The 24,092-nt window shown below is 37.6% G+C and overlaps 1 protein-coding gene and 1 pseudogene across 10 annotated transcripts; one reads left to right on the top strand and one right to left on the bottom strand.

Moving 5' to 3' along the window:
• Nucleotides 1-23,514, top strand: RMI1 (RecQ mediated genome instability 1). 10 transcript variants are annotated; one of them, XM_059141135.1, is made up of 6 exons: nt 1-304; nt 3,188-3,355; nt 6,514-6,574; nt 9,193-9,375; nt 15,165-15,253; nt 16,203-23,514. In XM_059141135.1, exon 6 carries the CDS (start codon nt 16,210-16,212, stop codon nt 18,112-18,114), a length of 1,905 nt encoding a protein of 634 aa, XP_058997118.1. In that variant the 5' UTR covers nt 1-304; nt 3,188-3,355; nt 6,514-6,574; nt 9,193-9,375; nt 15,165-15,253; nt 16,203-16,209; the 3' UTR covers nt 18,115-23,514. The 10 variants fall into 10 exon arrangements, with proteins under 10 accessions (XP_058997118.1, XP_058997123.1, XP_058997120.1 ...); XM_059141141.1 differs by lacking the exon at nt 9,193-9,375 and having other exon boundaries at nt 2-304; nt 16,203-16,729; nt 16,940-23,514; XM_059141143.1 differs by having other exon boundaries at nt 3-304; nt 16,504-23,514.
• On the bottom strand, nt 10,086-15,170 carry LOC131812152 (UDP-N-acetylglucosamine transferase subunit ALG14 homolog; annotated as a pseudogene).
• Nucleotides 23,515-24,092: the final 578 nt, after the last annotated feature.

Here is a 24,092-nt window from a genome sequence, read left to right as displayed (position 1 = left end):
GGCGTTTTCAGGGCCGAGAGAGTCTTTTAGGTTAGGTTTGGAGGAGGGGCGTCAGCGCGCGGGAAATCGGGCGGGAAGAGGCAAAAAAAAAAAAAAAAAAAAAAGAAAAGGATTTGGGCGCGCAGCGGGGCGGTTCCCGTTCTTACAGTCGCGTGGCCCAGGAACCGCTGTTGCGCGAGGGAAGGCGGGACGCCCAGGTTGGTGCTAGGTCCAAAGGAATACCCCGTTTCCTCAGTCCACAACTCGCATCTCCCTCTCGCCCCACCTCGCTTCCCGCCGGGCCTGCGGGGCGAGCTGCGCGTCGGTGAGTGCAGCCCGGCGGGGAAACCCGCTGTTTGTAACGGGTGGCAGCGCCCATCAGGCGCGGCCCGGGTTCGGGGCGCAGCTGGCAATTTGCAGCCCGCCATCCTCCGTCGGCTCGGGCAGGATCCCGGGAAACGCGGGCCGGTCCGCTGGCCTGTGGCGGGTCCGTCTCGGAGCCTAGAGAACTGTACCCCTTGTTTCCGACCCTCACCCGGCGCTTCCTGGAGATCCCAAGCGTCTTCACCGGCGTTCTGAGGAGACTACTCTTTTTTTTTTTGGTCTCTTTTCCTTCTTCTCCCCCCTCCTCACCCCCATTTTTGTTAATGGGGCCTAGGAGAAGAGTGCCTTGTAGTGTTGTCGCTGCATTTTATCTGTGAAAAATTTTCCGAAAGTGTTGCATTCAGTCTCCTCAAATGAATGCAAATCGCACAAGTTGTAGACGTCCGCGTTCTGTTCATTCAGCTGTCTGAAGCTCCGACCGAGTGAGTCGGTATTCGGCAGTGATGAAAACAGACCCAAAACCTCGTCCTCAAATACCTTACTGCTGTAGCGCGATCAAGTTTGTACTTGCTTTGCGTTCGGTTCCTTCAGAGGCCCTTGTGCCAAGCTTTGATGATTTCTTTTGTTAAGGCCCTTAAGGTCGCTTCGAATCGGTGACGACCCTGGGAAAGCGCCTGGCCTGGTAGTAGCCCGTATCCAGGTCCTTCCTCTTCGACCCTCTAGCCTGCGCTCACACCCCTAGAAACGTGTTTGAAGCATAAAGATGTTACAATTTACATAGAAAGCGAAGTCCACCATTAGCACAACACACATACATAATATATCTTGTAATGATGAATTTGTGCTGATTCATCCTATTGTAACTTGAATAATTCGGAAAATGGATGTAACCAGCATCGGTTATTGTATGATTGCGTTCATCCATTATATTTTACTTGCCTAATTAGGAAGAAACTCTTGTTCGAGGGAACTGAAGACTTCAGGAAGTGTGAACATTTACTGCCTAGGAGAGTTAAATACTCTAGCACCTGGGATTGTGGAGTTTGTAGGTGCCTTTAAGTGACAATGTAATTTTTGGCGAATGTCCCCCTCCATGAAGAGTGTATCTCATCAAGAGTCTTGTTAGGAGGTAAAGCTTAGTTTATGTTTTGGTTCTGTGTTACATGGTTGGGGTCTTTATTAAATATTCAACCAAGAATTGATGCCTGTAGGTAAGGGGGAATACTTGGATTATAGAGATTTAATATGCAAGTCCGGATTTGGAACATTTAATTGCTGTTTAAAACATGAGACATTTTACTAACACTAACAGGCACATATGGGATATTGTACTATGCTTTCTTTCAAGCTAGTACTTCTGGTATAGCCATCACTTTCTACCTTGTTAAAGGGTAGAGAAGGAATACAAAGTAAACAGCCCTAAGAACTTCCTCCTTCCAGTTTTGCATTCTTCTGACTGGACCTTACCTGGTGAAAGCAGTTATGACCTTTTTTTAGATGCCAGGGCTGATAGGGTGGTTTTTTATTTTTCTTTTTCCTTTTTCCATGTGTTTCTTCCTTAACCTGTTTTAATTTACTTTTTTAGGGTTACTCTTTAAATAACAGGAAAGTCTATCTTTTCAACATATTTTTCATCTGTTGTTTTCAGCTAAACTATCAAATTGCACTTTTGCTTATTCAAGGACTTGCCAACCTGATGAATACATTTAGTGGCTCCTGTCTTGTATAATTAATTTTATGGTCATTTTGAACTCTCAGTGAATTTAGAGCTAGTATTTACTTAACTTTAGATAAGCTAACGTAATTGAGATTGCACACTAGCCAGCTGGATGTTTCAAAATATAACTACTATTTCCTGAGTTCCAAACTATGTGTTCTACCTTGTACTGGCAGTTTAATGCTTATTATAGTTCTGTGAGTAAGTTATGGTTATCTTTGTTTTATGGATAAGAAAATTAAGATTGAGAAGTTAAAGAATGTGTCTGAAGTTACATAGCAGAGGTGGGATTCAAGCTCCTAAACCTTTTTCTGTTTTTTCCTTATAATAGGTTATGGGGGATCCATAAACAGCCCTACTGATAACTTCGTTCTAATTTCAGTCATTAAATATAACTTTCCCCTCTAATTTTCAGAGAATTCTGTCTCAGAATTTTGAAGTTATTTTCAATGAGTTACGACACACTTTTTAGATAAAGCTAGTATGAACATGGAATGATTATGATTTCAATATTTGTTAATGCTTTTAAATCTCAGCTGTTTGTTGAATGCCACATACAATGTCCAAAAGGATGGTACTTTTACCATTTGTTCAGTTTTTTAGAAATGGAATAGGTAAGGCTTATTGAAAACTAACTTACAAATCCACCATGTCAGTGTGTCTTTGTGGTGAATGATAGGATTTTCCTACTTAATTCTTTCCTGGTCGGTTCCTGCAGTCAAGAAATTTAAGTGTAGATTATCTTGTTAATTTTTGTGTGTATAAAATCAGTTTTTTAGAAAACATTTTTTTCATGATTATGAAATTAATGGGGATTAAGATGTGTGTAATTTTGTATCTGGCCTTTTTCCTAACAAAGTAAAATGTGAACATATTTTCATGTTATTAAATAGGGTTTTAGGAATTTTTTTTAAAGACCATAACCTTTCATTTCATGGATCCAATGTAGTGTAATCTACCCCCGCCACCGTTGTTGAACATTTAGTTTGTTTCTCTTTTTTTTCCATACTATACATACAAGCAGTGATAAACACTTTGGGTGCATAGATCTTTGTCCTCCTTGTTTTCTTAAGATTCATTTTGGAGAGTAAAAGAAGTGATGGTACGAACATTTCTTAATGTTCAATTTAAAAAACATTTCTATATATTTTTTCTTTTCTTGGGCAGTGATGTTCATGAGAATCGGGCTGTTCATTTTGTATGAGCAGTTGGGAAATAGTGCTCTCCAGCTCACACCTCCCCTGTAAGTTATTTCTGCCTGCAGTGACTGTGATTGCTCAATTTCTCCAGAAAGAGAGGAAGGAAAACCTTAAGAATTCTCAGGAGTAGATGCAGGTAATACAGTTTATTAAATTATTAAGGGACTTGGTTATTGAAACCCAGTCTTGAACTTCATAATAAATACAGATCTCATGTGATAATACCTTTTCCATTTAATCAAATGTTTATTTATTTTTAAAAAATATTTTATTTATTTATTTGTCAGAGAGAGAGAAAGAGAGAGTGCACAAGCATGGGGAATGGCAGGCAGAGGGCGAAGCAGGTTCCCTGTTGAGCAAGGAGCCCGATGTGGGACTAGATCTCAGGACCCTGGGATTATGACCAGAACTGAAGGCAGATGCTTAACCGACTGTTAGCACTGACACCATCCAGGTGTCCCTCCATTTGGTTAAATTTTAAAATAAAATTTTCTTTCTAACCTGCAGAAGAAAACCCATTTTATATATATAGAATCATCTTTTTATTCTATTTGTTATAACATGCAGTTGTGGGGGGTATACTCTGCAGTATACTCTGATCAGTATAACCCTACACTTAATTTGCTTTTAAATGAAGAATTTTGTGTAACAATGTTCATTTAGTAGTCATTTTTTTCCCCCAAAGTTCTTTTTTTTTTTTAAGATTTTATTTATTTATTTGACAGAGATCACAGGTAGTCAGAGAGGCAGGCAGATAGAGAAGGAAGCAGGCTCCCTGCTGAGCAGAGAGCCTTATGCAGGGCTCAATCCCAGGACCCTGGGATCATGACCTGAGCCACCCAGATGCCCCTCCCCCAAAGTTCTTGACTGTTTTGGTAAAATATTTGAAATTAGCTATATTTGAGTGCTTGGCCCAATGTTAAGTATCTTTTATCACATTTACTTGTGTTTTAAATATGTCTTGGTTATCTTTTGGGGTTTTAGTCAGAGTTTTTTCCTTTGCCTACTTATGGTAACATCATAAAATTATACTATCTCAGTTAGCTTGAGAAGTGGAGATTTAAATCCTAGAAGATAGCACTTGGAGAGAATTACTAATTAGGACTGCCAAACATTAATAGAAACAATTTAGTTGTGCTTCACTGAGCAGTGTTTCTCAGAATTTGTCCCAACTGTCATTGGAAAGGAGTTGTTACTTGTCATGTTAACAGCAATAACAAGGAAGTGCATATTTGAAGTTAAGGAAAAAAAAAAGGATAAATGTTTTAAAATATTTGTTTGTAATTTTTAAAAAATTTGAAATTGTTTTATGTGGTATTTTTGCAGAGTTATAGCAGAGGAAAAGTAGTAATTAACGTGGCACTATTGTTTTGAAGCTGTTACAGATAGATGCAGTGGGTGATGTTAAGTTTTTCTTTCACTTGACATTGCAAATGAAATAATTTAGAATGCACTAGATGAGCTTATTTAAATGAGATCTGAGAAAAGTCTGTTCATTATAATAGCAGTGTAGTGCTCTTGTAGAATGACTTTTTATGATTGCCTTTTGTATGTAAGTGGGTTTTGTATGTAAATGAGGGACTGGCTATACTTCCTCTTTTCAGAGAAGTCTGCCGGATCTAGCCGAAGGCCTAGGAATGGATATTAGAAGAACTTACGTTCCAGTCCTGGGTCTGTTACTACATATGATCTTTATGTTTTAATCTTCAAACCTTAGTTTTATTATCTTAAATAGATGACAATACTTATTCTTTCATGTTACTATTTTGAGGTTTAGGTGTAATATTACAGATGTACAAGTATTTTGAAAAAAGCTAAAAATCTTACAGATAAAAAGTTTTGTTTTTATTTTCAGCAAACCCTTATCTCCATCTCTTGTTTATACAGCTGTACCTGCTGGGATATAGGATGGGTATCTCTGAAACTCATCCTCGTTTATTTCATTTTCTGTCTAGCCTTGACCTTTTCAATTCACAGTTGATCTTTCTTCCTTTCTCATTTGTTCCTTTCTCCTCCTAGAAGTATCCATGGTGTTGTCTCCTAGTATTTAACAGATACAGCTAGAAAGTAACATTTGTATTTATGTGGCTGCATGTCATAATTTTAGGTATATATACTGTATCCAGAGTGATTTATAGTACAGAACATTCTGCAACAACTTAATTGTAATTGTGGCATTTACACTTGATAATTTACTTAAACAGTTTATAATTCAACTGAAAGTACGCTTTGTCCTAATTTCCGTTTACTTAATGACTGTCATTATATTCCTACCACACCTTTGCAAATTATACTAGGTCCATCTGCTAATGGATTTACATTTTAGTGAAGAATATAGGTAACTTACTGAATGAACACACCTAGGAGCCATGGATCTGGCTTAATTTTTGAGATTAAAAAAATGACAACAGATGCAGTAAAACAGCACTTTGTAATCTTAGGTTATGTAAGTATAATTGACCTTGAACAGAGCTGGGGTTAGGGATGCTGACCCCACGTTGTTGAAAATCCCCTTATAACTTTTTTTTTTTTTTAAAGATTTTATTTATTCATTTGACAGAGAGAGATCACAAGTAGGCAGAGAGGCAGGCAGAGAGAGAGAGAGGAGGAAGCAGGCTCCCCGCCGAGCAGAGAGCCCGATGCGGGACTCGATCCCAGGACCCTGAGATCATGACCTGAGCCGAAGGCAGCGAGCCACCCAGGCGTCCCCCTTATAACTTTTGACTCATGTAACTAATAATAGCTTACTATTGATCAGAAGCTTTGCTGATAACATAAGTAGGCAATTAGCACATATTTTGTGTTACATGTACTACATACTGTATTTTTTTTTTTTTTTTTTTACATTTTCTTTATCTGAGATGGAGAGAGAGAGCATGAGGAGAGGTGTAGGTGAGGTGGAGAAGAGGGAGCGGGAGAAGCAGGCACCTCACTGAGTAGGGAGCCTGTCATGGGGCCAGATCCCAGGACCCTGAGATCTTGACCTTAGCCAAAGGCAGACACTTAACTGACAGAGCCACCCAGGCTCCCATATATATTGTATTCTTACAATAAAGGAAGACGGTAAAAATACTAAGAAAATCATAAGAGAAGTACATTTACAGTACTATAATTATTGAAAAAAATCTGCATAAAAGTGGGCCTGTGCAGTTCAAACCTGTGTTTAGGAGTCAACTGTACAGATCTTTTAGTCTTGAGGATAAAATGTCACTAAACTATGGTTTCTTGGAATCTTGCTTGGAAGTTTTAACATGCTTTTAATTAATTTCATATTTGATGTTATTTTTGTTTTAGGTCTATCTTTTAACCATACAGCTGGGTTTGGTTTATTCATTTTGAGAGTATCTCTTAACAGGTGAGTTAATCTATATTCATTATGATTGCTGATCTATTTAGACATGTTTCTACAATTTTATTGTTTCTATTTATAGTAGTTGGCCGTTGCTTTGTGCCTTCTTTTGGGTTGTTTTCTTTATTTGTTTTCCTTAGCTAGTTTGGAAATTATGACATATCTGTTCTTTTGATGTTAACCTTCAGTTTTTTTATTGAGATATAATTTATATACAGTAACATTCATGGTTTTCTTGGTGTATAGCTCTTTGTGTTTTAGCAAACACAGCTGTGTCACTATTACCACCACCATCATGATATAGAAGAGTTTCATCATCCCCTCCTCCCCAATTTCCTTATGCTCCTGTAGTCAGTCCCTCTTATATTGACAACCATTGAACTGTTTTTCATTGCTAATTTTGCTTTTTCTAGAATGTCATGTAAATGGAATTTTGCAGTCTTTGTCTTGTCTGGCCTCTTTCACTTCAAATACTACAATTGACATTTGTCTTAGTCTAGTTCAAGCTGCCGTAACAAAATACCATAAGTTGGGTGGCTTAGAAACAACAGAAATTTACTTCATAGAGGCTGGTAAGTCCAAGATCAGGATGTCAGCAGTTTCAGTGTTTGGTGAGGAGGACCTATTTCTGTGTTCGTGGATGGCCATCTTTTCACTGTAATCTCCCAAGGTAGCTCTGAGTTGGTGGTGATGATGGTGGTGGGGTTTCTTATAAAAGCCATAATCTCTTTCATCAGAGTTCCCACCTCATCATCTAAGCATATCCCAAAAGTCCTACTCCTAACACCATCACATTGGGCATTAGGATTTCAACATATGAATTTTGGGAGAGTTATATTCTAGTAGCATTCACCCAGGTTTTTGTTTCTGTTAGTAGTTCATTCATTTTTATTACTAAATGCTGTTCCATTATAATGAAGTACCATAATTTATTTATCCATTCACCAGTTGAAGGACATCTGGCTTGTTTTTGGCGATTATGAGTAAAGCTACTATAAGCATTCATAGAAAAGGTTTTTAATTAGTGTAGGTTTTCATTTCTCTGGAGTAATTGCTTGGTAATGCAATTGTTGGGTTGTTAAGTTTATGTTTTTCTTTCTAAGAAACTGTGTATCTGTTTTCCAAAGTGGCTGTGCCATTTTGTATTCCTACCAGCAATGTATGAAAATTCTGATATTTGGTGTTCTCAGCTATTTTTTATTTTAGCTATGCTAATAGATGTGTAGTGCCACACTGTGATTTTAATTATGCATTTCCTTAAGGTCTGATAATATTGAGCATCTTTTAATGTATTTATTTGCCATCTGCATATCTTATTTGGTGAAGTGCCTATTCAGATGTTTTATTCATGTTATAATAAGTTTGTTTTCTTATTGAATTTTAAGTATAGATTCTTTGTGTATTCTGGATAGAAGTCTTTTATCAATTTCTCTCAGTCTGTGGTATGTCTGTGTGCGCGCATGCGCGTCTTTATATTCTTTATAGTGTCTTTAACAGTGCAGAATTTAAAAATTTGTTTAAGTCCAGTTTATTTCTTTCTTTTTGATAGTTTTTTTGATTATAGTTTTTTTTTAAAGATTTTATTTATGTATTTATTTATTTATTTGACAGAGAGAGAGAGAGAGAGACATCACAAGTAGGCAGAGAGAGAGAGAGGAGGAAGCAGGCTCCCCGCAGAGCAGAGAACCCGATGCGGGGCTTGATGCCAGGACCCTGGGATCATGACCTGAGCTGAAGCAGAGGCTCAACCCACTGAGCCACCCAGGCGCCCCTTGATTATAGTTTTGATGTTGTTCCTAGGAAAACTTTTAAGAAACCAAGGTTACAAAGATTTTTCTCTTAACTTTTCTTACAGCTTTAATATAGTTGCAGTTTTCACATTTAGGTCTATGATTCATTTAGAGTTAATTTTTATAAAAGGTATGAGGTATTGGTTCAGGTTCATGTTTTGCAAAAGAATGTCCAGTTGTTTCAGCACCATTTGTTCAAGACTGTCCTGTTTCCATTGAATTGCAACTTTGTATAAGTTGAATCTGCAACTTTGTAGAAAATCAGTTGGTTATATTATGTGTGGGTCTATTTCTAAGCTGTCTTCTCTTTCCATTGATTTACATGATAATCCGTTTATTTTGTTTTTTTAAAGATATGATTTGACAGAGATCACAAGTAGGCAGAGAGACAGGCGGGGGCGCGGGGGGGGGGGGAAGCAGTTTCCCTGCTGAGCAGAGAGCCCAATGTGGAGCTCGATCCCAGGACCCTAAGACCATGATCCGAGCTGAAGGCAGAGGCTTTAACCCACTGAGCTACCCAGGCACCCCTTATATGTTAATCCTTTTGCCAATACCTCATTCTCCTGATTGTGAAATTTTATTTTTATTTTATTTTATTTTTAAAAAATATTTTATTTATTTGACAGAGGGAGAGATCACAAGTAGGTAGAGAGGCAGGTAGAGTGATGGGAGAAGCAGGCTCCCAGCTGAGCAGAGAGCCCTATCCCAGGACCCTGAGGTCATAACCTGAGCCAAAGAGGCTTAACCCACTGAGCCACTCAGGTGCTCTTGATTGTGAAATTTTATACCAAGTCTTTTTTTTTTTTTTAAAGATTTTATTTATTTATTTGACAGAGAGAGATCACAAGTAGGCAGAGAGGCAGGCAGAGAGAGAGGAGGAAGCAGGCTCCCCGCTGAGCTGAGAGCCCGATGCAGGACTCGATCCCAGGATCCTGAGATCATGACCTGAGCCGAAGGCAGCGGCCCAACCCATTGAGCCACCCAGGCGCCCTATACCAAGTCTTGAAGTCAGATAGTGTGAGTCCTTTAACTTTGTATTTTGCTTTCGAAATTACTGTGACTATTCCAGTTCCTTTGCCTTTCCTTATAAATTTTATTGTTACTTTATAATTTTTTCCTTATAAATTATTTTTAATAATCTTGTCATTTTTTATGAGAAACAGATTGCTGGGATTTTGAATGGAATTGCATTAAATCTATATATCAGCTGGGGAGAACTGAAACCTTAAGAGTCTTCAACACAGCAGGTCTCTTCTTTTTTTTTTTTTCCCCCTCTTCATTTGTTTCAGTCATCTTTGATTTCTGAGTCTGACTTTTTTTTTTTTAAAGATTTTTATTTATTTATTTGATAGACAGAGATCACAAGTAGGCAGAGAGGCAGGCAAAGAGAGAGGAAGGGAAGCAGGCTCCCTGCTGAGCAGAGAGCCTGATGCGGGGCTCGATCCCAGGACCCTGGGATCATGACTTGAGCCGAAGGCAGAGGCTTAACCCACTGAGCCACCCAGGCGCCCCTCTGAGTCTGACTCTTAACCAACTGAGCCACCCAGGTACCCTTTAATGTTTGTTTTACAAGAGCACCTTTATTTTCCTTACTGGATTATTTACACATTTTTTTACTCTTCACCACCAATAATTCTGAGGACCTGCAGAAGCCTTTGGAATAAACATGTAGTTTTTTCTACTAAATATGGTTGACTGCAAAATTCTAGAGAATAAGTTGAAATTCATTAACCAATTTGCCTGAGGTACACCAACTTGGGATGCTTCTCTTTAAGAGCCAGCCACTGAAAAATGAAGTAATCGGAGACATAAAACAGAATCTTTCTGGATAGGGATAAATGTTCTACTTTTCATGCTTTCAACATAGATAGTGATTACTTTCTTTATTCCTACTATCCCAATAGAGAAGGGCAGATATGCAGTTAGGAGCACATGTTCCTGGTTCATTACACAACACCAAATCCAGCTTCATTCTGTGAGTCAGCGGAAAGGAGAGCCACATGGAGTACGGGTGGCAAGCACTGTGGAGAGCAAGGACTGCTGAACCTTCTGGCTTCTGGGAATGCAGTGAATGTAGTACTGGGGTCTCTGTCAGCTCGATTTAGTTCAAAAGAATTTATTTTATGGGCACTCATTTCATCAGTATCAGCAATGATAATGTCTAGGAGAGTAAGCAATGGACAGGTTCTCAAGTAGCCTCAGGATCTCAGTGGTGTGCCCACGGGACCCAGCCAACACCAAGAGACTGAGAGACTGATGGGAGTACCAGGACCCAAGAAGCACCAGGAGCACTACCCACAGCTGCAGTGCCAGCAGCATGGCCACCGCAGCTCCTGCTGCTGCTAGGAGGAGGACGCTAGCCCTGCAAAGAAACAAAGCATGTGTACTATCCCCACCCCAGAAACCATCATAGTTCAAGAAGTACAGGCACTGCGGAGATGGAGATGCAGACTCGCAGTGTTTGTCTTTTGTGATTAGCTTGTTTCACTGAGCATAATGTACTTAAAGTTCATGCATGTTATAGCATATCATGTGATCCCCCCCTTTATTAGGCCAATTAATATTCCTTCCTACTTATGTACCACATTTTCTTTATCTTTTCATCTGTTGTTGAACAACTAGGTTGCTTCTCTATCTTGTCAATTGTAAATAATGCCACAATGAATATGGGTTTGTAAATACCTCTTGGAGATTCCATTTTCAATTCTTTGGGGTATATACCTAGAACTTGGTTTGCTGGATCATATAGTAGTTCTATTTTTCATTTTTTTGAAGTACCTCCGTACTGTTTTCCGTAGCTACTGCATCATTTTATAATCCCACCAACAGTGGGTAGGTGTTCCAATTTCTCGACACCTCACCAATACTTGTTATTTTCTTTGGTTTTGGTTTTGCCCATTGTAAGGGGTCTGAAGTGGTATCTCATTATAGGTCTTTTTTGTTTTTGTTTTTGTTTTTAAAGGTTTTACTTATTTCTTTGACAGAGAGAGAGAGAGATCACAAGTAGGCAGAGAGAGGGGGGAAGCAGGCTTCCTGCTGAGCAGAGAGCCTGATGCGGGGCTCAATCCAAGGACCCTGAGATCATGACCTGAGCCGAAGGCAGAGGCTTAACCCCCTGAGACACCCAGGTGCCCCCTCATTGCAGTTTTGTTTTGTTTTTTAAATATTTAATTTATTTATTTGACAGAGAGAAATCACAAGTAGACGGAGAGGCAGGCAGAGAGAGAGAGAGAGAGAGGGAAGCAGGCTCCCTCCTTAGCAGAGAGCCCGATGTGTGACTTGATCCCAGGACCCTGAGATCATGACCTGACCTGAAGGCAGCAAGCGGCTTAACCCACTGAGCCACCCAGACGCCCCCCTCATTGCAGTTTTGATTTGCATTTGTCATGATGATGATGGTGGGCATCTTTTCTTTTTTTTAAAGATTTTATTTGTTTATTTAACAGAGATCACAAGTAAGCAGAGAGGCAGGCAGTGGGGTGGGGCGGAAGCAGGCTCCCTGCCATGCAGAGAGCCCCATGTAGGGCTCAATCCCAGGACTCTGGGATCATGACCTGAGGTGAACGCAGAGGCTTTAACCTGCTGAGCCACCCAGGCACCCCACCCAGGCACCCCAGTGGTGGGCATCTTTTCATATGCTTATTTGCCATTGGTATATCTTTAGAAAAACATGTGTTTTTTGCCCATTAAAATTTCTTTTATTATTGAGTTGAGTTCATATATTCTGAATATTAATCCCTTATCAGATAATGGTTTGCAAATGTTTCTCCCATATTCTAGGTTGCTTTTTCACTCTTTTGTTTCCTTTGCTGTCTTTCGTTTTTTACTATCATTTTTAAATTTCTAAGAGTTGTTTTTTATCCTATAAATATTTCTTGTTATAGAATCCTTTTCTTACTACACAGATATTATCTTTTTACGATAATAATGATAGCTTTTTTGAAGTTCTTGTCTTTCTCCATAGTTGCTTCATTGCATTTTTTTTTTGTTTGTTTGCTTGCTGTGCCTTATTGTTAGAAGCTTTTCTCATGTATCTTGTTATAGTAAAGAGAGGGGAAATAGAACTAGAAAGCTGGTTGAAACTCTGAGTCTCTGTCTGCAGTCTTAAATGGGCAGTTTAATTGGAGAAACTCTTGGGTTAATAATATCTTTAGGTCTTTTCTGTTAAGGTAGTAAGATTTCTCAGAGAAAGATTTTCTAGTCTTCTTTCTGGAAGAGTATAGGCCTAGTTGTTGGTATTTCTGGGTGCTTTATAGGGGAAGAGAATAGTATTTGTTCAGCATTTAGGAATTAGGAATTTATATGTTGCCCCTATTTTCAGTATGTTATCTCCATTTCAGCTGTACTCTGGTATCCCTCAGTCCAGAGATTTTTTTTTGCCTTCTCTAGAAGCAGTCTCTCTGAGATGCAATAGGGGTGCCATAGTCTTAAATGTCTTAAAGAGTCTTTTGATCAATCTTTATGTGGTCAGTTTTCATCACAATGGGCCAGGGACCTTTCCTACCTTTGAAATTTTATATTGTTTTTTGTATACAATCAAAAAACCATATATCTGTATTCTTATTTTTTTCACTCTGAAAATTCAGGAGTTCTGTAATTATAATGACCTTCTTAGCCCCTCCTTTAAAATGTTATTCATGTAAAACTCACAACTATAACTTCTTTAAATTGTAACCATTTGTTAAATTAATATTGTGATCACTTGTTTAGGGTCACAAAGTTTATTAAGTGTGAGACAGTTTGGCAGTTATACTCTGAACTCCACTAGATTATATACTGGCCCTCCTGTTTTGTTTTGTTTGTTTTGTTTTATTTTTGTGCATGATAGTCTTAACTTTTAAATGATTATCAGTATACCCAGTAATAACATGTAATAACATGTAACCAGTTCTTGAATTCTGTCATCTAGTAATTTTTATTAAGAGGAACTTAAAGCAGCCCAAACAATTATACTAGTATGTATGTATGTATGTATGCATTTTAGAGAGAGAGAGAGAGAGAGCGAGCATGCATGTGTGCAAGGGGAGAGGGAGAGAGAGAATCCCAAGCAGACGCTACACACACATTATGGAGCCCAAGGCGGGCTCAGTCCCGTGACCACAAGATCACCACCTGAGCCAAAATCAAGAGTCAGGTCCTCAACTGACTGAGCCACCCAGATGCCCTTATTGTTCTAACCCACAGCCAGAAAAGACTATTTTAAGGCTGTCTGCTGCTTAACACAGTTTACAAATATTTATTTACTACTTTCTCATAGATAAAGCCACAGAACCTCAAGAAAGCTTTAGGGGGAATAAAACCCATTTAATCCCTCTTTTTTCAGAACATTTATTTTACATCTAATAAATAAAAAGTCACTCTTGATATATATGTTGTAGAGTTAAAAGATGGGGAACCCATTAAATTTCTAAGAAATACAAGGTAAAAAAATGAAATCTTTAGGTAGGTTCTTTTTTTTGGTGTTATTAAAAAATTGAGGTATAATTGATATATAGCATTCTAATAGTTTCAGTGGTTCAACATAGTGATTTGATATTTGTATACATTGTGGAATGATGACCACAAGAAGTCTAGTTAACATTCATCACCATATATAGTCACAGAATTTTTTTTCTTGTGATAAGAACTTTTAAGATTTGCTCTTGTAGCAGTTTTCAAGTAAGAAGTACAGTATTATTAGCTATAGACTGCATGTACATGAGGATAAGTTTTTTTTTTTTTAAAGATTTTATTTGTTTATTTGACAAGAGTGAGAGATCACAGGTAGGCAGAGAGGCAGGCAGAGAGAGAAGGGGAAGCAGGCTCCCTCCTGAGCAAAGAGCCCAATGTGGGGCTCGATCCTAGGACCCTGAGACAATGACCTGACAGGCTTAACCCACTGAGCCACCCAGGTACCCCTAGGATAAGTTTTAAGTTCAGACAAAGAAGGTAGATTTGTTATTCTCCAAAAAGTGAAAGGACCTACTGTATAATACAGAAATAATTTACTGCCTTTTCACAAGGATATAATTCAAGGTTTACTAAAATTTCATATTCCATGAAGGCATCTAAAATTCTAAGCCTTGGAACAGGCACTTCTTTCTTCTTCCCGTGTCCACTTATGTGGTACTTTTTATGGATTTCTGGTTGATGTCTCAAAGTCCAAGAGGTTATCTAGGACTTAATCCCTGTTTACTGGAATTAGGTCTGAAGGATGGTCATTATCTCTCGAGTCTCCTCCATTTCAGTACTGCCCCTGCCATGGGATCTCAGGGCTGCAGTTTCATCAAGCTTGGACACTTTTTTCACTTTGTAGATTGTACTATTCTATTTCTGCTTGAGCTGCTATGGCCTGCTTCAGCTTCCATTTCTTTTTGCATGTGGACCTTGGACACTTTCTGGGTACCCACTTCTTAGTCTACAGAAGCTGCTGTAAACCCTGTGACTGACTGGCCATGGTGGTGGGGTTGCTGAGGCTAGCTGGATCACCCCCTTGGGTCACCTGACCCAGCTGCCCAAAATATGTGCCTGTGCTAGTGTCTTGTGGGCCATCCTCTCTCCTATATTTTTAAACTTTGACCAGTAATCCTATGAGGTTAAGCATATAGACAAGGAAACACACTTAAGAGGGACTGTATAAATTTCTCATGGTCCCTTGCTTCTGTTTAGCTCACTCCAAACCTCAAGTTTTTATTTTACCTCCACTCTGCCCTGATTGATAATAGGAACTCCCAAAACCATACCACCAAACTCTTAACACTCATGCAAGTAGACCAGTGAGTCTTTCTGCAGCTTTGCCTTGTAACCCTTACCGCTTCTTGTCCCAGGGCCATTTCTGAACAATAGAGGTAACAGTGACTCCACTGAACAACCAGTTCCAAATCCTGTCATCAAATCTATGTTCCTGTTCCAAATGGTAAGTTTTCTTGTGGTCATATTAAAACTTTTATGTATTTTAACTTTAGATATTTTCATCTGTGGGAGGAAAAAATAAACTTATGAACACAGGGTTAATTAGTATTTAGTGTTTTGAGACCACTTTTATATGGAGGGAATCAGAGGTATAGGACTGTTGAGATTTATTTAGCCAAACAAAAAAGATACTGTACATCAGCTCAGATTCTATTGTTATTTGTTATATTTTTATCATAGGCCATGTATTTATTTATTAAAGATTTTATTTATTTGACAGAGAGAGATCACAAGTAGGCAGAGAGGTAGGCAGAGTGAGGAGGAAGCAGGCACCCTGCCAAGCAGAGAGCCCTGAGGTCATGACCTGAGCTGAAGGCAGAGGCTTAACCCACTGAGCCACCCAGGTGCCCAGGGCCACATATTTAAGTGCTAGACAGACAAACACAGTTGTAAAAGTTTTAATAGAATATGAATTATGATATGAAGAGAATCTTATTGACTACTTTTTTTGGACTAACTTTTAAGTGACTTAATCTGATTATTAATTAAACAATAACTGTCATATACCAACTGTCTTTCATAGGTTTGACATTAAGCTTCACGAATGTTAATCATATAATCTTGAAAATAACCCTTGAATGTATATTAGTGGTATTGACACTTTACAGTTGAAAAAACTGGGTTAGAGAGGTTAAGAAATTTATATTAGGTCACAGAGCTTGTAATTTGACAGTTCGCTTTCAAACCTGAATATATCTGTCTCAAACCTTTTGCTTTTCTCATTGTATCTGATGACTTGTGGTATTTGAATTTTGGCCATGTAGAAAGTCAAAGAATTTTAAGATGCTAAAGAGAGAAAAATCTAATGGGTGTGGTTATGCCTGTGGATTGTAGAAAATTGTAGAAACTATATTTAAATGTACTGAACTATTATAATTTTTTTTTGTTTTCAGGTAATACATGCATATTATTTCTTTTATTTTAAAAGAAATGAGTGTAACTAATATTGCATTAAGAGTTGAAACCTGGCTTTTAGCTACATGGCATGTTAAAGTACCTCTAATGTGGCTGGAAGCTTGTATTAACTGGATCCAAGAAGAAAATGGTAATGTTAATTTGAGTCAGGCACAAATGAATAAACAAGTGTTTGAGCAATGGCTTCTTACTGATTTGAGAGATTTGGAACATCCTCTTTTACCTGATGGCATTTTAGAAGTTCCAAAAGGAGAACTGAATGGATTTTTTGCTCTGCAGATTAATTCATTGGTTGATGTCAGTCAACCTGCGTATTCCCAGATACAGAAGTTGAGAGGAAAGAATACAACAAATGAGTTAATTACAGCTGAAACACAAGTAACCCCAAAACCTTGGGAAGCAAAGCCGTCACGAATGTTGATGCTGCAGCTAACTGATGGAATTGTACAAATGCAGGGAATGGAATATCAGTCTATTCCAGCTCTTCATAGTGATCTTCCCCCAGGTACAAAAATTTTGATTTATGGAAACATTTCTTTCCGTCTTGGTGTTCTCTTACTGAAACCAGAAAATGTAAAGGTGTTGGGAGGGGAAGTAGATGCTCTCTTAGAGGAATATGCCCAAGAGAAAGTACTTGCAAGATTAATTGGGGAACCTGATCCTATAGTTTCAGTAATACCAAATAATTCTAATCAGAGCATCCCTGGAATTACAGATGTTCTAGATTCTGCATTAGGACCTTCTGATGAAGAACTCTTGGCAAGTCTTGATGAAAATGTTGAACTTATAGCAAATAGTGACACCTCCTTAGAAAGAAGATGTTTCAATACAGGTAGTTCCTCAAATACTGTTCCCACAAAGCAGTCAAGTTTTGAACCACAACAAATTATTTCTCCAAAACCAAAGGAGGAAGCACCAGATCAATCTATGTATTTCAGTGATGGGGAATTAGATGACTTTTCACTGGAGGAGGCTTTGCTTTTAGAAGAAACTGTCCAGAAAGAACAAATAAAGCCTAAAGAATTGCAGCCATTGACTTTGAACAGAACCCCAGATGAAAGTATAGAGAGATTTTCACATAAACCTAATGCTAAGGATAATTTTTCTTTGATATGCAAAAATGGAAACAATATTTGGAATGAGAACAATTTATCTGAACAAATGACTAATGAAGGCAAATCTTGTCCATCTGCCGGAGACCAAGACAGTAGTATTTTTTCAGTTCATAATGTACCCCTTCCCCATGACTTTACAAATAAAGACTCAGAGACAGATAATAAAACAGAACAAACCTTCAGTAGTGCCGATGGACATTCCTTAAATAATAAAATGTCAATATCAAATGGAGAGCTGGTAAATTATTTACCAAAAAGGAGTTCACACATTTCTAATGAAAATGATCACCATTTACAGACTTGTTCTTTAAGATCATCAGAGAACAGCACCAACCTTTCTATTGCCATGGATTTATATTCTCCACCCTTTATCTATTTGTCTGTTTTAATGGCCAGCAAACCAAAGGAAGTTACAATAGTGAAGGTCAAAGCATTTATTGTAACTTTAACTGGAAATCTTTCAAGTTCTGGTGGCATTTGGAGTATAACAGCAAAGATTTCCGATGGCACTGCATATCTAGATGTAGACTTTGTGGATGAAATACTTACTAGTTTGATAGGGTTTTCAGTACCAGAAATGAAACAGTTAAAAAAGGATCCTCTTCAGTACCAAAAGTTCCTGGATGGTTTGCAGAAGTGTCAGAGAGATTTAATAGATTTGTGCTGTCTAATGACTATTTCATTTAATCCCTCCTTGTCTAAAGCAACGGTACTGGCATTACAAGATGTTGAAATGGAGCACCTTGAGAACCTGAAGAAGCGACTGAATAAATAATTTACCAAAATTGTATTAGAAAATAATTAACCAAGAAAATATTTAGAATTAAATTTAACCTTTTATGTTTGAAACTTTTTTGTAAAAAGGAAAAAGGAAGTCTTATACCTTATTTTGGTTTAATTTTAAACTGTTTAACTATGTTTGTATATTTAGGTTTTTCTAATAAAATTTTTTATTGTAACGGTTAGACGAAAGAATTTGGTGACCCATTGTTATCGAGAATTTTGTTTTCTGTTTGTCATTCCACATAAGACTATTGCTAAAGTATTGTGTTGGTGTTTACTGATGAGTCATATTGTTGGAAGTTAGCAATTATAAATAGGTAGTTGTACTTCTCATATGTTGAGTTACTCAGAAGGATTTTTTTTTATATTATTATACTTAGGAAAAAATCTAAATCCAGTGGATCAGAATGTCAGGCTTTCAGATGCAAAAATGCTTTCGGTTTTTATTTTACTGATAGTAAATATTTGGTATACTTTTTAAAAAAATTTTTTATTTTTTATAAATATATATTTTTATCCCCAGGGGTACAGGTCTGTGAATCGCCAGGTTTACACACTTCACAGCACTCACCAAAGCACATACCCTCCCCAATGTTGTTTGGTATACTTAAGGCACATATAATGTCATCCTGATATGTTTCAGAGATTATATTGAATGGTTTAATTATTTTCAAGGATAGTTTATTTCAAATAGCATATTGAAAACTTGAATATAAAATTCAGTAAATACTTTTTTTTGGATCAATAAAGAAGTTTTGTTCATATCTTAGGTATTATGTCCCCCTTTCCCCCTTCTAAAAAAGATTTTATTTATTTATGACAGCACAAACAGGGGGAGCAACAGGCATAAGGAGAGGGAGGAGCAGGCTCCCTGCTGAGCAGGAAGCCTGATGGGGGCTCAGTCCCAGCCCTGGTATCATGACCTGAGCTGAAGGCAGATACTTACTTGACTGAGACATCCAGGTGACCCTATCCCCTTCTGAATTAGTTCTACATGTAGACCTACCTTTAGTTTTGTTGGGAGTACTGATTTTTTTTTTTTAATGGAGACTGTTTACCACTTTTCCGCTTTGCTGTTAAAAAGTCACATTTGAAAGGTAAAGTTACTTTTATTAATCTTTTGCCTTTAGAAATTTAGAGTGTCTTAATTTTTTTTTTTAAAGATTTTATTTATTTATTTGACAGACAGAGATCACAAGTAGGCAGAGAGGCAGGCAGAGACAGAGAGAGAGGGAAGCAGGCTCCCTGCTGAGCAGAGAGCCCGATGTGGGGCTCCATCCCAGGACCCTGGGATCATGACCTGAGCCGAAGGCAGAGGTTTTCACTGAGCCACCCAGGCACCCCATTTTTTTTTTTTTTTTAATGTAACTTCTACAGCCGATGTGGGGCTTGGACTCCTGACCCATGAGATCAGGAGTTGTATGCTCTATGGACTGAGCCAGACACGTGCCCTAAAGTATCTTAAGTTTTTAAACCATTACAAAAATACTTAAGTAAGAGAAGACATGGTGTTTTCTTTGAGTTAAAGTAACAACAGGAAAATATCTGGACGAGAAATACATATTTACAATTATAGATGTAAAAAATATTTTAAAAATCTTTGCCATTGTGTTTGAAGGATGATGATCAGAATTCAAGGTACAACACAGATTTTACTTCTGTATACTTGCATAATTCTTTTACTACAAGAGATCTAGGTGAGATGGCATTATCTTTTGTGATCTTTTAAATGTTCTTTACCTCTGTGACTAGTGATTGAAAGCTGGGATTGGACCTTATTTTCTCTTCATATTCAGTCACTGAAGACTGGGTATATCCTTCTATATTGGTGCTGTGATTCTGGCTCTGGTCTTCTTTGGCCTCGATTATTCCAGTAGGTTTACTTATTGATCTGTGACTTATTTTGTCCTGAAAATTTTGCCCATAATTCTGCCTGAATGGTCTTTCTAGAATGAATTTATTGTTTTCTCTTTGTTAAATTTTTTTTTTAAGATTTTATTTATTTATTTGACAGAGATCACAAGTAGCCAGAGAGGTAGGCAGAGAGAGAAGGGGAAGCAGGGTTCCCGCCGAGCAGAGAGCCCGAGGAGGGCCTTGATTCCAGGACCCTTGATTCCAGGAACCTGAGCTGAAGGCAGAGGCTTAACCCACTGAGCCACCCAGGCGCCCTCTCTTTGTTAATCTTTAAATTAACCTCCTCCTTCCCCCTACTTACAAAGTGAAGTACAAACTCTTCATCTAGTGTGTAAGGTCTTTTGTGATCTGGCTCTTGCCTTATTTTTCGGCTTCATCTTGCTCCGTTACTCTGCACCCACCTAGTCTGTCCTGAAATTTTAGTCATATCAATTAGAAATTCCCCAAACACGGGGGAATATATCTTATATTTTCATACTGAAGCTCATAGTGATCCCCCTCCCTCCCAGATTCATTCATACGGATTTCGAGCTCAATGTAAGCTTTAGTTGCCCATTAAAATATTTCCCTGTTTACTTTCATGCTGTTTTATACATTGTACAGAATAATATTATGTATGTTTTGCTGTACGTATTTGCTTCTCTCATTCTGTTAAATTTTTGAACAAAATTCAGTAGGAAGGGGCACCTGGGTGGCTCAGTGGGTTAAGCCGCTGCCTTCGGCTCAGGTCATGATCTCAGGGTCCTGGGATCAAGTCCCGCATCGGGCTCTCTGCTCAGCAGGGAGCCTGCTTCCTTCCTCCTCTCTCTCTGCCTGCCTTTCCATCTACTTGTGATTTCTCTCTGTCAAATAAATAAATAAAATCTTAAAAAAAATTAAACAAAAAAATTCAGTAGGAAATTAGGAATTTAAAAATAAAAAAAATGCTAAAATTAAGAATTTAGTGAATGAGTTTAACATCAGGTGAACTATAGCTGTAGGAATAGTGAATTGAGTTTGGTCAGAAGAAAAAAATTCAGAATGATAGAGAATCCAAAGGATGGAAAAGAACCAGAAAAGAATATAACAGAGAGATGGGCTATTAATGTAACTGTAGTCCCAGAAAGAGAAGAAAGAATATTTGTGGAGTTACTGCTTAAGAAATAGCTAAAATTTTTGAAAATCATCAAGCTGCAGGTTTTGGAAGTCCCACAAACCTCAAACAAAATATATTCAGAAAATCATACTTATGCAAATATTACTATTATTGAAAACTAGAAAAAGAAAAAAGTCTAGAGCAGTGAAAGGAAGAAAGCATGTTTCAAAAGACTAAATATTTGGCAGCTAACTGCTCAGTAAAAAGCAATGGCAATCAGAAGACAATGGAATGGGCTCTTCAAAGTGATGGAATAAAATAACTGCTAATCTAGAATTCTTAACAAAGCAAAAATGTCCTTAATAAGAGTTGGAAAAGTAAAATTAAGAAATGTCACACAAAAATAATTGTTTCCCAAAAAACTACACAAGAATGAAGTCATTAAGCAGAAGGCAAATGATAACTAGGTAGAAGCTTGGAGATGTGAGAAGAAATGAACAACAGGATAAATACCGGGATTTAAGGTAATAGTGATTTTGAAACAAAAATTTTTAAAGAGTCGAGGACTAAAGTACATGAAAGCAATTGCATGTAAGTTGAGAGGGGGATAAATGGGAAAGTGTTTTAAGGCCTTTATGCCTAAGGAAAGGTTAAGCTGTCACTTTATATTAAACTTGAATATTCAGAGTTGTATGTTGTAATATTTAGGGGGTTACCACACTAAAAGATTTGTAAAAGTGTATTACTATATACTAATGGTGTAAAATGGAACAACAGGAAAAAAAAGGTATTCAACCTAAAAGAAAGGACAGAAAAAAGGGAAAAGTGACAGGGAAAACAATTGGCAAGGTGGTACATTTTAAATTCAAATGGATCAGAAATTGCAGTAAGTGTAAATAGGGTAAGATCCTCCAATAAAAGACATTTTCAGATAGTGATACAATGCAGTTATATACAAGAGAGACAAAATGTAAGGATACAGAAAGGTAAAAAGTGAAAGGACGTAGAAAGATACATAAACAGTAAGTGAAAGATACTGAATGTGGCTATATTAATAACATCAGTTTGAGGCAAAAAAAACTAGTAGTAAAGAGAGACAGTTGATAATGAGAAAAGGTCTAATTCACCAGTAACGTTTAGCAATTTTAAATTTTATAGAAGTCAGTAGCTTCTAAATTTATAAGAAAACAAGGAGAAATAGAGAAATGCACAATCATAGACAATTACAGTAAAAAAAGTAGTTGGTAGAGTTATAGAAAATACAATAGATCTAACCACTATGTAGAGGCTACTGTACTTGGGGCGCCTGGGTGGCTCAGTGGGTTAAGCCGCTGCCTTCGGCTCGGGTCATGATCTCGGGGTCCTGGGATCGAGTCCCGCGTCGGGCTCTCTGCTCAGCAGGGAGCCTGCTTCCTTCTCTCCCTCCCTCTTTCTCTCTCTCTCTCTGCCTGCCTCTCTGCCTCCTTGTGATCTCTCTGTCAAATAAATAAATAAAATCTTTAAAAAAAAATAGAGGTTACTGTACTCAATCAATACATAATACATGTTTTTCTCATGTACATGTTGGATATTTCAAAAGTTGGCCACATGCTTAATAGAAAGCAAATCTAAAGTGTCAAAAAATTATTAACCATACAGAGTATATTCTGTGACCATAAATAAATGGTAGGGGAGGGGTTGCCTGGATCCATCAGTAGAGCATGGGATTCACTATCTCAGGGTTGTAAGTTTAAGTTCCATGTTGGGCATAAAGCTTACTTTAAGAAAAAAAAAAAAAAAAGGAAAATAAGCTAGGAAAAAAAGTTTTTTAAAAAACCCTCATGTTTAGAAACTACAAAACATACTCCAAAGTAACTTTGGGTTAAGGAAGAAATCACAGTGGAAGTTAGAAAAAATTTTATTATGAAAATAGGACATCAAATGTTGCGAGGAATAGATGAAGCTGTGGTAGAGGGGACTTAATATTTTAATTTATTAGAAAAGAATAAGGCTAAAAATGAATTTATCTCAAGTTATAAAAACCAAGACAAAAAAATAAAGAGCTTAATTTATTGGAATAGAAAGCAAACATGATAGGATTAACAAAGAATTGCTTCTTTGAGAAAACAAATCTCCAGTAAGACAAATGAAGAAAGTGTGCAGGCACAAATACTACAAATGAAATGGAGACCTTATGCATTTGTTAAAAATCTTTCAAGAAGGTATTATGAATAACTTCATGCTAATGCATTTGAAGTTTTAGATGAAGTGGGGTGCCTAGGTGGCTCATTTGGTTAATCATCTGTCTTCTGCTCAGGTCATGATCTGGAGATGTGGGATTGAGCCCTGCATGGGACTCCCTGCTCAGTGTGGAGCCTGCTTTTCCCTCTCCCTCTGTCTTCTGCTCTCCTTGCTTGTGCTGTCTGTCAAATAAACAAAATCTTAAAAAAAATTTTTTTTTTTAGGTGAAGTGGTCAAATACCTGAAGAAATGCAGCTATAAGAAGAAAAAAATCCTGGGGTACCTATCTGGCTCAGTCAGAAGAGCATGTGACTCTTGATCTAGGGTTGTGAGTTTGAGCCTCCAGGTTGGGTGTAGGGATTACTTAAGGGAAAAAAAGGGGGAAGATGAAGGGGAAGAGAATAGAAATCTGAATAGTTCCATATTTGTTAAAGTAGTCGCATCTATTTGATGAGCAGAAATAATAGTCTTTTTAATAAATGGGGTTGGGACAACTGCATAGCCACATGCCAAAGAATGAACTTGAACCCCTACCTCACACTTTATCCAAAAATTTACTCAAAATGGATCAAATACCTAAGTGTAAGAGCTATAACCATAAAACTCTGGAAGAAAACTGTTGTAAGTAGTCTTTGTGACCCTGGGTGAGGCAGTCATCTAGATATGTCATGTGAAGTACAAGCAACCAAATAAAAAATAGATAAATTGGATTTTATCAAAATTTTAAAAAGTTGTGCTTCAAAAGACAAGAAAGTGAAAAG

The sequence above is a fragment of the Mustela lutreola genome, chromosome 12 (genome assembly GCF_030435805.1).
Source record: "Mustela lutreola isolate mMusLut2 chromosome 12, mMusLut2.pri, whole genome shotgun sequence".
NCBI classification, from domain to species: Eukaryota; Metazoa; Chordata; class Mammalia; order Carnivora; family Mustelidae; genus Mustela; species Mustela lutreola.
This window is presented reverse-complemented; position numbering and strand designations above follow the sequence as displayed.

Bases quoted from the DNA above. Each gene is read 5' to 3' on its own strand.
- RMI1 (XM_059141139.1), top strand. From the start codon at position 16,210: ATGCATATTATTTCTTTTATTTTAAAAGAAATGAGTGTAACTAATATT.